This window comes from Vulpes lagopus, chromosome 2 (assembly GCF_018345385.1).
Source record: "Vulpes lagopus strain Blue_001 chromosome 2, ASM1834538v1, whole genome shotgun sequence".
Classification (NCBI taxonomy): Eukaryota; Metazoa; Chordata; class Mammalia; order Carnivora; family Canidae; genus Vulpes; species Vulpes lagopus.
The window spans coordinates 73,080,595-73,098,551 of NC_054825.1; the positions used below are offsets into that span (position 1 = coordinate 73,080,595).

General features: G+C 42.7%; 1 protein-coding gene across 3 annotated transcripts in view; it reads right to left on the minus strand.

The window, feature by feature from the left end:
* MAPKBP1 (mitogen-activated protein kinase binding protein 1) overlaps nt 1–17,934 on the minus strand; it is a 53,489-nt gene extending 35,555 nt beyond the window's left edge. For all 3 annotated transcript variants that reach the window (XM_041743182.1, XM_041743183.1, XM_041743181.1), the window contains exons 1-2: nt 15,999–17,934; nt 15,262–15,484 (exon numbers count right to left, since the gene is read on the minus strand). In XM_041743182.1, the coding sequence (XP_041599116.1) occupies nt 15,262–15,375 (114 nt within the window). In that variant the 5' untranslated portion in view covers nt 15,376–15,484; nt 15,999–17,934. The remainder of the gene's footprint in view (nt 1–15,261; nt 15,485–15,998) is intronic.
* Nucleotides 17,935–17,957: the final 23 nt, after the last annotated feature.

Here is a 17,957-nt window from a genome sequence, read left to right on the forward strand (position 1 = left end):
GGGCTGGGCTGTCTAAGCTTTTCTAGTCTCTCTCTCTCTCTAGTCCCTAGATCTGTTCAGTCCCTAAGCTAGAGTAGAGGCACCAGAAAGTGAATGAAAGATCCAGTCTGTGGAGCCAAGACAATGGCCTTGCTAGAGAACGGCTTCTTGCTTAAGTCCATGATATAGCTGGTTTGGATTTGCTCTTCCTTTCTTAGTGTGAGGGGCCACTACAGGGAGTCTTCAATACCAACTCAGACTAGCAGCTGCTCCCTTGAGGAAGAGAACTAAGAGGCTGGAGCCACAAAAGGCCATGGTCATTTAGGATTCAGCTGACCTCAAAATGGTAAAGAAACCCCAGCAAGTGGGAGGAAGCCAATCTCTGTTTTTGTTGCCACCAGTTTCTTTCTTCCCCCTTCTCCCTTTCCCCACTTCTCAATCCCACTAATACAAGTTATAAATACCTGAGTTATAAGTCATTCCAACCAAACCATGGGCTTGCTATTTCTATAAACAAGCATGTCAGAGACCTGTCCACAGCAGAGCACTCTCCGCCTTCCCCTCCCTTCCTGCAGGTTAAGAATAACTATGCTTGTCTCTTACCCACGCACTACACTCTAATCTCACAGAGCAGATTCTCCAACAGATTCTGGGAATTGCCACTTATGCAAAAGCCACAGAGGAAGCCCAAGGCCAGCAGGCTTTATAGCAGAGACTTAGCCAGCTGGGCAGAGACCCAGTGCCTGGCCTGGGGAGGGGGAAGGGAAAGGCGAGTATCATGCCCAAGCTCACTCCCTCCTGCTCCTTCAGAGTCCAAAGTGCCATCTGGTCAGAGACAGGAAGGGATACGATGGCCACTCTAAGACTGTTGAACAGAGTTTGCCTCTCCATTCTGCTCCTGTTTTCTATCCTATCCAGCTGATTTACAGTTCTACTGTCTATACCATGAAGGCTCCCAGAAACAAATAACTTCCAATATGACAGAAAAACTGGGCTCCCAAGCTTAGAGAACAGCATTAGTTGGAGCTGAGCCAATTCTCTGGTGCTGGGATTAAAATAGCCTCAGCTTCTAGGAAGGTAAATCTGCCACCACTTGGGAGGAGGTGACCTTAGAGATCCTCTAGCTATAAACCCCTGGAGACTAGAGAACAAAGGTTCTCTCAATCCTGGCCTACCAATGGAATTAGAGAATTTAACAAGTTTTTTCAGATTATCAGTTCTTACTCTATCCCCATCCTTTGCCTCCACAAGATTCTCAATCAACAGATATGGAGTGGAGTTCAAGAATCTGCATTTAGGGCAGCTCTAGTGGTGCAGCGGTTTCGCGCCGCCTGCAGCCCGGGGTGTGATCCTGGAGATCCGGGATCAAGTCCCACATCAGGCTCCCTGCATAGAGCCTGCTTCTCCCTCTGCCTGTGTCTCTGCCTCTCTCTCTCTCTCTCTCTCTCTCTGTGTGTGTCTCTATGAATAAATAAATAAAATATTAAAAAAAAAGAATCTGCATTTAAAGCTCTCCAGGTGGTCTAATGATTAATCAGGTAGGGAACTACAAAATTAAAGCATTTTGCCTTTTTATTTCCAAATTTCACCCCCTCCTGGGACTAAGGAGAAAACAATGCTCCAAATGTTCTTATAAGACTATCCAGACCCATGGGATACAAAAGGTCTTGTGCAGAGAAAGGATCTACAGCTATAACAACTACCACTTACTGAATATGTACTCTGCTAAGAACTGTGCTAAGCACTTACAAAATTAGCTCATTTAATGCCCTTGGCAACTTTTTTTTTTTTTTAAGTAAGCTCTATGTCCAATGTGGGGCTTGAACTCATGACCCTGAGATCAAGAGTCACATGTTCCACTGACTAAGCCAGCCAGGTGCCCTATACCCTTGACAACTCTAAGAAGGACAAGTATTATCTTCATTTTACAGAAGAAAACAGGTAAGTAGTGTGTGAAGGAACCAGGAATTAAACCTAGGTCTGTCTGCCTGGTTCCAGAAACTTTGGCAACCTAAGGAGGGAGTTCAAGTTCTCCAAAACCATCAGAATGGTGCAGTTTGTGAAAGAGCATATGGGGAAATCACCAGGCCTTCATGGGAGCACCAGGGACAGGTCTGAGAACCAAGATAGAAGGCAGAGGGCCCAGAATGAAGTAGTGGGACAATATACAGTCCTCTCCTGCTAGTTTTAACATTTTTTTAAAATTAGCAGGTCTTATCAGTAGCTGAAATGGGTCTAAAAAATGGGTTCTGACCTCTCCTCACTGAATGGTTGCAGAGAAAAAGAAATAGATGGTCTTCTAATGCCAGAGTATTCCCCCGGGCCAGAGCTTGCTCATGTCCAACCAACACTAGAACCTATAGTCCACATGGACAGCTGACACCCATTTCCAAGGCAGATGACATTACAGTGTCCAAAGCAGCAGAATCTGATTTCATGTACAGATGGAGAAAGAGGTGAGGACAGCATCAGACGTCAGACCAAAGTTCTGGAAATCACAGCTAGAGGACTCAGTTATGATACCACCATCGGCATGCAACCCAAGTCCAAAGAGCAGCTTTATCAATACAGTGCCTGGTACAGAGGAGGTACTTTTACTCTCTCTCTTCCAGCTACCAGAAAGGCAAGGATAGGCGGTACCTCAACTTAAGCAACCAGAATAAGAGAAAATTTTTTTTTCCTCTCTAGCATCAGTTCTCCCTACAACAAGATGGGAATCACAAACAATGCTTTTATAAGCAAAAGTCTAATTATAAAGAATGGTCTGATTCCTCCTCATTCACCAACTCCACATGCCTGAGTTTTCTTAATCTCTTAGCTTCCAAACTTTGTAACCAAGGAGAATACTATTCCTTATCTGGACTAAGTGCGCGATGTGAATGTGTGCTCTGGGACAAAAAGGAGAGTGGTGGGAACTCTTGGTACCCTTGTAATCATGCCAGCTTGGGCCAGGAGACTCCCCTGGTAAGAAAGGTTTCTTCAACTGTTATTCTCTATAAAATGCTCACTTTCTTTCCATTCTGAATGCCAACACCCTGGATTAGGCCTTCAGCACCACATTCCTATATATAGCAGTAACTTTCTAACAGATTTTCTTACTATAGGACCCTGTCCTCCCCTCCCTCAACCTGTAAGAATAATCTTGCCATAGCACAGCTTTGATCACATCCCTCCCCTGCTCAAAAACTTTCAATGGCTCCTCACTGCCAACTAAATAAATTATGAATGTCCTAGCCTAGCAACTGCAGCTCTCTGTCAAGTGATCCTACCTTTCTTCTACTTCCTACTACTCACCTATATGAATCATGTGCATTTGTCAATCTGGATTATTCATTATTCTGGAAAGGCACTTTGGGGCTTTAGTTTATATTCTCTTCTACCAAGAAGTCCTTCCCTTCCTTGAAATCTTTCCATTCCTTTCAAGGATCAGCTCAAATATCACATCCCCTGTGATTCTTTGCATGATCACCCTAGCCAGGAATGACTTGTCCCTCGTTGGTACTCTTACAGCAGCACTTATTTGCATCATTCACATGTCATATGCTACTTAGTACCTCGTACAGAAGTTCTTTATGGATCGTCATTTCTATCCTACTAGTCTCCTAAACGGCAGAGGCTGTATCTACAATTCTATGCTTATAGCATAAGGCATGGTGTTTCATAAATATTTTTTTTAATGTTTTAAAAATATTTGTGAATACTCTGGCTCATTGTACCCAGTAAGTTCTTTAACCTCCTAGAGAATTCTCCATCTATCACAGTCAACCCTAGAAGTTGGAGCAGGAAGAATTTTGATGCCTTTCCAGAAAGAATGGAGAAGGCCTGAATAATCCATGTACTTTAAATGATTACAAAAAACCTGTTTCATCCTTGACTTTAGTAAATATATGTATAGCGTGTCTCTTCAGAAATCTGACTTAAATTATAATTAACAACTAAGTCTAAAATGATCAGAGGTTTTACGTATGTATGTATGTATGTATGTATGTATGTATGTATTTAAAGTAGGTTCTATACCCAGCATGGAACCCAATTCAGGTCTTGAACTCACCATCCTGAGATCAAGACCTGAGCAGAGGTCAGGAGTTGGACATTTAACCAACTGAGCCCCCCAGGCACCCCACTGAGGTAACCTCTTACATGAAAGTGACAATATTGTTATTTAAAAAGAGCTTTACTTGTCCTTTAAAATCAGAAATGGATGTGGCTATAAGCAGTTATTCTAAATATTGAAATTAATTTGCTTCAACGTGGATGGAACTGGAGGGTATTATGCTGAGTGCAGTAAGTCAATTGGAGAAGGACAAACAGTGTATGTTCTCATTCATTTGGGGAATATAAATAATAGTGAAAGGGAATATAAAGGACGGGAGAAGAAATGTGTGGGAAATATCAGGAAGGGAGACAGAACATAAAGACTCCTAACTCAAAAAAAAAAAAAAAAAAAAAAGACTCCTAACTCTGGGAAACGAACTAGGGGTGGTGGAAGAGGAGGAGGGCGGGGGGTGGGGGGCAATGGGTGACGGGCACTGAGGGGGACACTTGACGGGATGAGCACTGGGTGTTATTCTGTATGTTGGTAAATTGAACACCAATAAAAATTAATTTATTAAAAAAATAAAAAATAGAAAAATAAATGTTGAAATTATGAATGACTTGTTTTCTTCTTTATGTTTCTCTATATTACTTGTGTAAAAAAATCTTTTCAGAAAGCACATGTACTTCAGAAAGTATTTTAATTTTTTTTAATTTATTTATGATAGTCACACAGAGAGAGAGGCAGAGACACAGGCAGAGGGAGAAGCAGGCTCCATGCACCAGGAGCCCGACGTGGGACTCAATCCCGGGTCTCCATCCCGGGTCTCCAGGATCGTGCCCTGGGCCAAAGGCAGGCGCTAAACCGTTGCGCCACCCAGGGATCCCCTCAGAAAGTATTTTAAAATGTTGTTTACCAAAGCTAACCAAGAAAATATTTCTGAAGATGCAAAAATGAATTATCTCAAATTCAACAATAATGAACTAAAAAAGAAACCCTATTTATCATTTCATATATTTTTCAACATTTGTACCTAACTTTGTGCTTCAATGAGTATACAGATTCTTAAACTTAAACATTTTAAATTTAAATATGAAATACGCATGTTTAAATTGGAGACTTTTATCTTTATTTTTTCTACTTACAAAAATAATACAGACTCATTGTAAAAAATTCCAACATTACAGAAATATAGAAATGTAGACAGCGAATGTCCACCATGATCTACTAGCCTTCCCTGAGGTGACCAATATTAACAACAGTTTGGTATTTATAGCTTCACTTTTTTTTTCCTACGCATATACATATACTAACATACAGGTTTTAACAAAAATATAAATAATCATTAACATAAAAACACTTGTATGGTTTGCTTTCTGTCACTTAATATATCTTGTATACCCTTTCATATCAGTAAATATAGATTGACCTCATTCTTTTCAGCAAGTACAATGTATTTCATTTTATGGATTTATCCCAATCCCCTATTGATGGCTACCTGGATTACTCCAAAGATTTCACTCTTGTGAATAACATAAAAAAAATTTTTTTTTTCAAAAAAAAAATATTTCAGTTATATACACTTTTATGTGGTGTGAATGTTTGCATAGAACAGATCCCAGAACTATAATAGCTAGATTAAAAGATATGAATATATTAATGCTTCTTCTAATTGATATCACCAAATTGTCCTCTAGGAAGGCTGGATCAATACATAACAGTATATATTACCACATCCCATCAACAGTATAAGGGTATGAGTGCACTTGTTTCCTCACATCTTCGCAGATATCTTCTTTAAGCAAACATTATTTATATAGAATATTTTACCCTTCTTAAATTAGAAACTTAAAACAATAGGTTATAAAATTAACACGTTCTCACTCTGCCTTTAAATTCTTAGTCTGAAAGGAAGCTCCCAAATTATTTTTCAATACAAGTGAATTGGCCCCTAAAAGAAGAAAAGTTATCTCTAGGGAAACTATCGCTATTAAAAAGCATGCACATCACTCCAGTGATTTCTATCAGACACAGTAAATTAGGATTCCCCCCTCACCCTGGTTCACTGGTTTGACATTTTAGTTCCCCAAAATCATATTTATGGCCCTGAAATAATAAATTACACAGTATTACTATAAAAAATACTTGCTAAGCCTTCCTCTTGGTCAGTATTGTTTACATAAGTTGCAATACTGGCAAGAAAAAGGTACTGAAGATAGGTCACAATAAAAAGCTGCCCAAGGAGGATGATTAAAGGTCGGAACAGAAGAAGCTGAACCTGCAAAAAATGACTTCTCACAAATGGAAACGTGAAGGAATAAAATCTTGCCAGCAAATTAGGAAGAAATTCCTGAATGTTCTAGAAATCTATGGACTCTGATAACATTAGCAACCCCTTAACAGCTTATAAACTTATTTAGACCTTACAGTGTGCTTTCACATTCATTAGAGCTCCTTTAATCCTCACAACAGCCCAAGATGCTAATTTTATAAATGAGACAGAAGCCAGCTCTCTCTCTCTCTCTCTCTTTCACACATACACACACACACACACACACACACACACACCTGACTACTCAATGTAGAGCCCAAGGAAATGCAGCATGGGCATCACTTGAGAGCTTGGTTGAACTGCAGAGTTCCAGGGTAGGCCTGAATCTGAATCTGTATTATTATTATTATTATTATTATTATTATTATTATTATTATTCTTGAATCTGTATTTTAACAAGACCACCGCCTCTTTCCCCTACCCACTTATCTGCCTACACACTCACTCTTAGAAACCCTGTTCACGGGCAGCCCGGGTGGCTCAGGGGTTTGGCGCTGCCTTCTGCCCAGGGCATGATCCTGGAGACCTGGGATTGAGTCCCATTTCGGGCTCCCGGGATGGAGCCTGTTTCCCTCTGCCTCTGTCTCTGCCTCTGTCTCTCTGTGTCTCTCATGAACAAATAAATATAATCTTTAAAAAAAAAAAAAAGAAAGAAAGAAACCCTGTTCACTAGCCAGTTCTGGGTTTGCTATGACAACATAAGGAGAAAGGACATGTTCAGAAAAGTCTGCAACAAGTTACTATGTCATAAGAAAACAATCACAGATACTGTAGACTTTCCCAAATAGAAGATAACCAATGAGCATCACAGTAACTAAGAGAGGGAGGCCTACAGCCTGCCTGTTGCATGTTTAGTTCTGACAAGCAGCTGCTTGCTTTTCTCCAACGCAGCAGTTGAGAGGTGGCAAGGGTCAGAGTTTCTGAGCATGCTCTGAGCTCCTCCCCCATAGTCACAAACTGCCTGTGGGCTGCCCTCCACCCAATCCACCTGGCTTGGGGCTTCCTCTCCTCAGACTAACCCAGGCAGCTGCAGGAAAGCATGTATTAAGATCCCATGCTTTTGCACCCATAACGTCATCATCATTGCCTATTTGACAAAAGAAATCCAAATAATACAAATCTGAGATCGGAGAGACACTTGCTCAAAGAACTGAACAACCTTGGAGCCTGCCCAACCACACTGAGTCAGGTGGGCAAATTACCTCGTTTTTGCTTTTTTTCATGTTCACTGAACTCCAGCTGTCATCATCGAGATCGGCTCTGGCACAGGGCACTTTAGGCCCAGTTTTTTTCCACAGAAAATAGGCATTTTAACTCAGCAACTCTGCACAGCTTCAAAGACAAGGTCAGTTGTGAGGATGGACAGGCACAGAAATAACAAAGAGGTGGAATACAGAGATAAACAAGGAGAGCCCCAGGGCAGGTAGAACTAGCAAGCAATCAAGAGTGTGAGCTCTGCCACCAACTGCCAATCAAAAGCAAACCCATAAAACACACAAGCCCATGAATCTCACACACCAAAACAAGCAAGGCATCTGCTGGTCTCCACTCCCCCACCTTACTCCAACCCCAGAGAGAAGCAGCAACTACTTGTGGCTTATGGTCATCTGACACCACATAACTGCACCCTGTCAACTTGACATTCACATACCCACAGAACCACAAGTTGTACTGTACCTAATGGTACCACAGGGCAAGGAGTTGGGGGTGGAAAGAAAAGCAAGGATGTAGAGGGAAAGGAAGGTTATCAAATGACAGCTCTAAAAGACTCTGAGAAATCATCAAATCAACTTTGATGGGGAAAAGTATGTTTTTCAAGGTACTAAGGTACTGTGTTTTTCCAAGCTGAATGCACACTGCAGCTCTTGGCTATAGCAATGCTAGGCATAAACTGTGTTCAGTGTCACCACTGTGCACAAGAAGACTCCCTGGAAGGAGTAAAGAATCAAGATTAAGCGTGGGCTTTGGAGTTAAGATGGCTGATAAATTAAGGCAGTCTAAATCTCAGCTCCACCATCTATTGGCTATGTAACGACCAGCTACTCACCTGACCTCTTACCATCAGTTTTCTCATCTACAAAATGGGGACAGTAACAGTATTGATAGAAGGGTGGTATGAAATGTGAATGAGATGATATATGTAGAATGTGTAGTACATAGCAAAAGCCAATAAATGTTAGTTACTATTAACACCACAAATATTATTTCTAGTATGATTTTAGAGATTAACATAAGGGCAGGTAGCACTAACGGCAAAAATTGGAAAAAGTGAGAACACTGCCTGAAAATGCTGAATGGCACAAATCCATATTACATGGAGAAAAAAAAGAAACTTGAAAAATAAAATAACAAATAGTCAAGATCAAGTCCTTGGAGATTTACAAAAACAAAAACAAAAACAAAAACATATAATTACCTAACACAAAACCTCATCTCCATCCTCACTCACTTTGATGACACTGTTAGCATCATATTCAGAAACTACCAACATCGTGGCAGTGTTCTATTTCTTGACTTCTGGTGGTGATTATGAGAAAAACTGTGTTATAATTACTTAAAGTATTATATTTCATAAGCTTTTCTATATCTGTTATATTTCATAATTTTTTAAAAATCTGTTTTGCTTTTTAAGTACCAGCACCTTTAATGAGGTCAGCTGAGCATTCGAGGAAATGATCAGAGGCACCACTAAAGGAATACAGATCTCAAAGCCTGATGAGAGGTGTGACAGGAAGTCAGAAACTGTAGTTCACTCAGCATGAATGAGAAGCAATGCTCAAATTCAGAAGAACCTTAGAAACGTCCTTCTCAGGATTCCTCCAAAAGAGAATCTGACACAGTGAACAAAAAAAATCAGCCATGTGGTTTCACCAAGTGTTCCAAGATCTTCAAGCAAATTTAAATCTCAGCTATGAAAGAAGGGGCAGGGAGGGGGAAAGATCTTTAGTTTCATTCCAGTTTTAGGAAGAGAGATAAAGTATATAAACTTAGAAATCTAGTCTAAAAAAAAAAAAAAGACTGTTTTACAGACTACAGAAGCAGCAAAAAGCATTATAAACATTCTCTGTGATAAAAATGAGAGGGGGTGGAATTTACTCCCTAGAAGTCTATGAGGAGATACTCATCCTATGATGTGAACTCATTCTTTTGTAAGTGCCCTTCAAAACCAGAGGAAAATGTTGTAGCGACACTGCAGACTTGGTGGGAGGGAGGAAACCAAGATGTGGAAAATGCGAACACTCAAAAATACCAACCCTAAAGATCCACACTGCCCAACCTGTCTGTCATACTCACTTTATTTCTTGCTCTCCCCTCCCCTTTCTTTTAACTTTAAGAGGTTAACAGAAGTTAAGGTAAAACCCACAATGTGGATTTGATACAGCAAACATCCAAGCCAGTGGGAAGCTCTACATTACACAACTCCACTGAGAACTGCTGCAGAAGGAAGCTGACAGAAAACCTGGCCTTCTCCCGCATTAAACAATGGAGCCCAGAGGAGAGGCGTAGCTTGTAGCAGTGGGAATGTGATGTATAAGACAACAAATCCTACTGAAAACACTGTAGCTTTTTTTCTAACCAACACTGCAGTGGGCCCATGAAGTGAAACCAACAGATACTCCAAGAATAAGGGTGCAACAGACCATGTTCCCAGATAAACTTGGTTTGTATAAACACAGTTCCAAATTTCAAGCCTTGGACTGTTTTCCCAACAAAGGGGCAGTGATAACAGCCACAAGCCCAACTTAGATTCAGGAGGTTGACAGAGAGGTTGCAGAAGTCAGGCTGAAGGCTCCCTTCTACCAATGTGTTTTCATTAGTTAAGAGATGAAAAACACACAAGCGACAAATAGAAGAGAGAAGAATAAAGAAATGCCAATGGCCCCAAAGATATTCAAAAATACAGGCAGGAAATAAGACAGTGACTCAAACTGACCCAAGAGGGGAAACTTGCCTTAAATTACAAGCTGAGGGAGGGAAAAGAAACTTGGAAAGCCACAGGGCTGTTAGACTCTGAAATGAGGGGGACCAAGTAGATGAGGGAAGGCTTGCAAGACAACTTAAGAGGCTGAGCTATTTTAGACAGCAAAGGAGGAGTTGCACTGGGAAGACAAGAACCCGCTCTCTCCAGTGAGAATCACTTTGAAGGCTGAGGGCAGCTGCAGGCACCAGAAGGAGAAATGAAGCTGAGATCAAAGGAACAAAACCAGGAGAACACCTCACACTTTTCATTGTACACCACCTGTTCTGAGGATCTTCAGACACTTCACACGCCTAACTTGAGGAATATATCAGAGATAGAAAACTCAGTAAGAAGTTGCTCAAGGTCATTCACAAAGGCAGGTGAGGGACCAGGCTTCTGCCCACAGAGGCCTTCTACTCTTGGCCATCTAATTCTAGGTAGAGAGCCCAGATAGTATGTATAAAACAATAAAAATTCTTGGTTCCTATGAGTGCCAAGGGTAGTGGGTAGTGGAATGATGACATAAAAAACTGGCCAGGACTCAAAGATGTTTTCATAAAGTTTCCTATTCCTACCCACAGAGGAAATTCCTGCTAATCTGTCTTAGTAAGGCAATTATCAGTTCCTCATATCTGACCCTACAACAGGGCAGTTCACTCAGAACCATCTCTGACATAATAGTTTACAGAGCCATCAGTCTAATAGACTCAGTGGAGATAAGAACTTACCTAAGGAGAAGAGTATGCTTACTGGGCTAGCTTTCTATACCATCAAGAAGCCTCAATGAGGACTTGGGTATGAAGCCAACAGATTTCAGAGTCCTAGCACTTAAGCCACAGGTCTGTAACACAGCAATGGGATTCTGGTGGAACTTAATATATACACAACTACCAAACTCTAATATATACACAACTACCACAACTACCAAACTCTACCCCCAGATAGCTAGGATGGGGCCCAGGAATGAGTATTTTTTAAATGCTGCAAAAATATTCCTACTGCTGTCCTGACCCCTCCCCTGAGTCAAGAACCACCATGCTTGAGCCACCAAGCTTGAGCCAATGATCCACAATGCTTTGAAAATGAATATGCTTGGGTGCCTGGGTGGCTCAGTTGGTTAAGCATCTGCCTTTGGCTCAGGTCATGATTTCAGAGCCCTGGGATCAAATCCCAAGTCTGGCTCCCTACTTGGCAGGGAGTCTGTTTCTTCTTTGACCTTCCCCCCTGCTTGTGTGTGCTCTCTCTCTCTCTCTCCTTCTCTCTAGTGTGTGCTCTCCCAAATAAATAAATAAAATCTTAAAAAAAAAAAAAAAAAAAAGAATATGCTTTCTCACTACCAAACAGGCATATTAAAGAATCTCAGTACTAACACCTGGACTCAAACACTAAGCAAAAGCTAAAATTAAGATTATTCCCAGTTTTTTCTCTTCCATGAAAATTCCCTACACAAATTCTACTTAGAGCCACATATTAAAAGGCTCAAAGCACTACCATACAACCAGACATGATAAAATTTTGGGAAAAAATGAGAGAGAGAAAAGAGAAAGAATACATTAGACCTTGTATCCATAAAAACTAAGAACTAGAAAAAAGCTGCAAGTCATCTTCCCCATTGTTTCTAGAGGAATAATACATAACCCAGATTGGACAAATGGCTATTAAGGAGGAGGAGGATTTCAAAACCTCTTCATTTACTTTTTCAAAATCTAACAACTCTCCAGACAGGCAATCCTTTTGTATCCCTAACTTACATCATGCCGGCTCAGCTTCATTCCATTTCTGTCCTTTGTTAAAACAGAAAAATGACCCAGCTCCCTCCACATAAAAATCTTTGAGAAACTTTAAGAAAAGAGGGGGAGGGCTAGCTACCCAGAGCACACATATGCTTCAGGAAAACACAGCCTCAGCTGAGATGAAAGGCAGAACTGACAATTGTCCAGAATTTGAAGTTTGAAGGGTGTTTACAACTGGTAACTTGGAGTTGCACTTCATCAAGACTCAGCAGATCTGGCAATAAAACCTCAAATTACTCTTTTGTAGTTGTATCTCATTGTAGAGACTTCCTTCCCTCCCTTAGAGTTTAATACAAATCTTAGCTCTCAATTCATTTCTCAATCAATACTCTCAATCCCCATTTTTACTGGCTCTCATTTCAGCTTTTAACCATATTTCAAATGTATTTTTAAGTAAGTCTCTTCTGAGTCAAAAGTCTTTAATGAGCACTAGTTTTTGCATATATACACTTGCCCTCCCCACTTGTGCCCTTCGTTCCTAAATAGGCTGACTACATCTCTACTTTTTTTTTTTCGACATTTTATTATTCCTAATTTCAATTTTTCTTTAAAAACATCACAATACTCCTCCTGATTATCTCCTATTCTTCTGGAGTTCCAAGTTTATCCCTACTCTATATATCTGACGTCATTAAATTGTTTTCATTCATTTATTCACTTAGGATTTACTGCATACCTTACACTCTAAATGTAAAAGAAATAAAGAACCTTAGGAAATGGCGACATACATAAAAGAACAATTAGAGATTGGTTCCAAGTAGTGGGGTTACTCAGAGAAATCCCCGTGACTCCAGTAAATGTAGAGCTGGATGTAAAAGTAAATGGAGAATTTGGTGAAAAGGCTACTTTAGACAGGAGGAACAGTATGACTCAAAGTAGCAGGCCATCTGAGGTAAGAGCTGCACAAAGGCCCTCTGTCACTTCCTTCTTCATCCTCTCCTCCCCATCCTCAAAGGCATACATCTTTTGGTCTTTAAATTTTATTTCAGGGTTAGCTATCCATGAATCACAAGCTTTCTGATTATTACCATGATTACCCACAGCCACCACGTATTAGAGCAGCTCACAAAGCTTTATACATCAGGTCCTATGCAGATTACTACTGGGCAGACTTTTAGAATTGTCTTAAGTCAGGACTTCAATAAGGAGTGTAGGGAATTGGGCATCTGCCAGATCCTGGGCACACAAAGACAGCATCTACTTTTGGATGTTAAGATAGACACCAGTACTCTTGCTCTGTTAGACTACTCAAGTCTGTTAGACTACTCATTCAACTTCAGCTAAGTATTTCCTTCATTCACAGCTCTAGGACAAACAAAGCCATTTAAAGCAGTCTGAAACACTGAATTCCTATTTGAAACAGGGATGTTTAATGGTGATGCCACGGGGACGTTCTTTTTCACTGTTTTCCTAGAGAGCTTCTCCTCTTCTCTGTGAGCCTCAGGACTCACAGTTCAAGTGTCCCTACCTCTGTGAAGTCTTTCCTAATTCCCCTAAGCTGACAGGTTCCCTCCTCTGTGCTGCCCTTAACACCTTTATACTTACTTCTAGAACAGCACTTAACATACCAAGTTGTAATTATTTGTTTATACGTCTGACTAGCCACAAGATCTTTGATGGCAAGGATGTTTTTATTCATCGCTGATTCCATACATAACAGGCACATAATAAACATCTGCTGAGTGTATAATGATGAGCGATATGGGAAGTTTTTAAAAAATGGTGACTGTAACTTCTGGATTCCAGATCAAAATTATAGTAAGTATTAACACTGAAGAATAAACGCCCATCATACATTTCTACTACCTACAGCATTCTTGGCCAGAAAAGGAGGGCAAAACATAATGAGAAGATTGCTTTAATAATGGTGGTCACTGTCAAGTCACCAGCCAAGAACAAGAGAGCTTGCAGTACTAAAAATGATCCAACACAGTAAATGAGTGAAGAGAGTCAAATCTAAGACAGTTTCTAAGTTCCAAGCTCATTCTCCTACCTCTGGAGAATATGAACAATGAACTCCTATTAAAGTCCTTGAAAAGGTCACTATCTTTACTGCCATGGAATCTTGTGACTAATTTCAATTCAATAAGACCTCTGCTGAAAATATAGATGAAAGCTCTTCTCCTGACCACATCTAAGCAAGGTTCTGTTAAAGGACAGAGATCTGAACAGAGACCTCCCAGAATCCTTCCATGTTGTACGTGAGCACTCTAAATCATTCCTCATTGGCTCTTCTCATCCTCTGAAGAGATACAGGTAAGGCAATAAAATGCTGCTGTCTCCAATGCATCTCCCTATAGCAATCCTGTACCACACAAGGCTACCATGTTTATAGGCTGCTAATATGACACAAAAGTCTAGTCTGATCCTGTGGGAAGAAAGCCCTAGATTCCTTCAAGGATTAAATGAATTTAGTCTACTATTGTAGTCCCAAAGTTGTGAGGGCTCAATGAAGTTGAAGAAAGCATAAAGTGAGGGGATAGAAAGGGACTGGTCTCTGAGGAACTTCTGCAGCAGGATGGGATGTGGCGCTTGGCATAGAGTGAATAAGACAGGAAATGTTCAAGGACAAACCAGGAGGACTGTTTTGCTGGCAGATACTTGGCTCCTTGCATGTTATCATTCCTAAGCTGCCAAGAGGCTCCAGTTAAATTAATTTAGGCTTCTTGAAGAGACAAATTTGTTTTGACCCCAGGCAAAAGCATTTAGCAAGCCAATTCCTCAAACTAGGTGTTCTTTCTGCTACTACCGTCTTGCATAACCTCAGCTGTGACACTAACACCTACAGCTACATTAGTCACAATTTAGCCCTTCACATGGTCCCACTACTCTCTTCCAAAAGGGGAAACTGAGTCATCAGTTATGAACTGGCTTCCCCAAGCACAGTCTTAGTTTGTAGTGAGACCACAACTAAACCCAGCTGCCTTCCTCCTCTTCCTTTTTGTGGAGAAATCTCGGCATGTCCACTCCTCCTGCTCTTTTCCCTTTAACCTAAAACTAAACCACTCCTTCCTTGAGGGGCAGAAATGGGCGCACTTGATCTCGTAGAGCCAACAGGAGCTTCTGGTTCTCCTCTTTTCCAAAAAAAGAGGAAGGCCAAAGAACACGGAGGAGGAGGAGGGGAGGGCTAGAAAGGGTGCCTCCCAATACTAGGACTCACCTTGGAGCTGAGGTCCTCTCGCCGGTTTCCCGCCTTACTCCTGCGTAATTTGATGGATGGCGATCGCAGCAGGTTCTTGATCCGGCTGGTTATTGTCGACCCTTCCATAGCCATCAGGATGAAGGGCCCCCGGGGACAGTTCCTGGCCCAGTCTTGGAACTTGTCTCAAAAGCGGCACTGCCTTTGGACTCCACAGGTCCTTCCAGGGTGCTCTCCCACTGACCTGAGATGGCAGAGGCCACCTTACCCTCTGCCTAGCCGTGTTTGTAGTTCTTATCTCTAGGCATTACCCTCTCCCTTCTCCTCATACCTGCCTTCAAGCCCTGCAACCATCTGAAGGACAAACCCATGAGCAAGAGGGGAGAAAAGGCCTGAGCTGCAAAGCAATGCCAGGCCCACGCCTGCCAGAGGCGTTTAGCCTGAGGGATGGGATTGGCCCTGGTAGGGCTAGTGGTTGGTCTGGTCTCCCTTAATTCCCAACTGTTCCCATGGCAACTGCGGTGTCCTTTAGAGGAGGCCGCGGAAGCCGCGGAGGAGTCCCGCCCGGGGCTTGGACACCTGAGCCGGCGGGGCTCGCCGTGGCCCGGCAACCCGTTCTGCCACGGGAGCCTCCCTCCCCCACCCCCGACCCTCGGGAGCTCGCTCTGGGCCCTCCGCAGGGGCTCCGGGCCCTTCCCTTTCACCTCCCTCAGCAGCCCCAGCTACTCTCCAGCGCCCCCGCTCGGGCCCAGCCTCACCAGCCCCAGGGCGCGGGGGCCACCCCGCTCACAGCGCCCTCAGGCATCGCGCTCGGCGATTTCGGCTCCGCAGCGGCAGCGGCGGCAGCAGCTATGGTGGCACGAGCGGCTCAAAACGCGAACTACCGCCTGGGCCAAGCTACGGGCTGGCGAGGCGGAGCCGAGGCGAAGGGGTGCGGCCTGTAACGAGGAGGGCGTTCTGAGAGTGGACCAGGAAGGCTGACGGAGGCGGAGCCAGTGAAGGGGCTAGGAAGTAGAGATGGCAGAAAACTGCAGGTTCCCACAGCACAGTCGCGGGGTGCGCTCCTGAAGGAAGCCGAGGGGACGTGGCTTCAGAATGTAGAGAACCAGCCCTCTATGGTATTACCACGCCTGGCTCTCCCGGGAGATGCACGTCCCCGAGCCCCGACAGGACGGTAACCACGCCCCAAGGTGCGGCGGGTGGCAGCTGATAGGCCTGAGGGACCTAGGCCGAAACTAACTCCTAGCTCACAACTAAAAGGCCGAGGTACAACTAGAAGGCTCTGCTTCCATCCACCCCAGCGCTGGGATTTAGAGCGGTTAGAATCGTTTTCTGCTCGCCGCCTCCTCGGCGCGCCGACTTTCCTGAAATGACTCTAGATAGCAAGTGTTTTGAACTGGGCGACCTGATTGGCCACGATCGCAAAAGGGGCGGGAGAGGACAGCCTCCAGCTGAGCTTTTAGGTGTGTGAGGAAACCCGAGAGGAGGGAACGCTCCTCAGAGCATGTTTCTTTTTAGGATCCAGTGTCCCACCGCGCGCTCTCACCTGGAGTTAAGGACTTTATTGATCCAGATCTTTTCCTACTTTGTCAAAATTTACGCCTCTTCCCCGGTACTGTTACTTTAGCGAGGCCCCCTTCAAGCTTGCCGGCACTAGATTTAGTGGTACAGTTTTTCTAGTCCGTTGTGGGGGTGAAGAGTGGCGCGCACGCACAGATACTCTTGTCCTCGTTACGACTTCAAGAAATTGCCTACGAAAAGGTTTACGTAAACCAAAAGACTTGGATCCCAAAGCGTTCGCCGATATAGATCTTGTGTCACCCTATCCAAATCTTTAGAACCCCAGGGGTTGACGTATTAGCGAAGGGAAGGAACCCTAAACCCATTGCTGTGGGTGCCCCTTGTACAGCTTTTTGACAAAAGAGGTACGTACTTGCGTGTATTGTAGCCATTGTATTAAAAACAAGATCTGAAAAGCCCACAAGTTGAAACAAAAATTTAAAAAGTCCCCTCCTGGACGACCAATTGGCAAAAGCTACCAGGCATGAGGCTTCCTTCTCTTCCATCACACACTGCAGACATAATGCAACATAAAATGGGATTTTCACATTTATTTCTCAAATTTGAAGGAAGGAGGCAAGGGTCAACCACAAGAGTATTAAATGGGGAGTTGGTTCCTTCAATACATTGCTACTCTATTTTACCTCTATGGGGGTAGGAACGAATTTTACATTAATAAATGGTGCCACCTGCTGTCCTTACTTGTGCATTACATGCCCCCAGCAACTGCCACCTCTACCCTCGAGTTGTCCCTAATTCTCTCCGTATCATTTTTGTGTCCACTAGTTGTTTTCTTCCATCACTTGTGACCCCAGGTGAATGGGTTTACAACGTGTACATTGGTCATTTCCCATCCAAAGTTAGCCTGGTTTACCCCCGCCCCTTAAGAGAAAATGTTCCCCAAATCACTCTCATCTGAAAGCCAAAGTTGTAGAGGCAAATCCAAGCTCCTTTCATTGTCTAAAATGATGTAGGTGAAAAACTGAGAACAGTGTAACTAAATCTAGACTCTGGATACTTTCAGTCTAAGGCCAACCAAAACCACGTATCTTTAATTCTTCACCATTTAGTACATTTATTGTCTAGGTATCATGCAGCTTTTGAATTGTCGATACGGGAATAAGCTGTAGGCTGTTCCCATGCGTCATGAATTAATC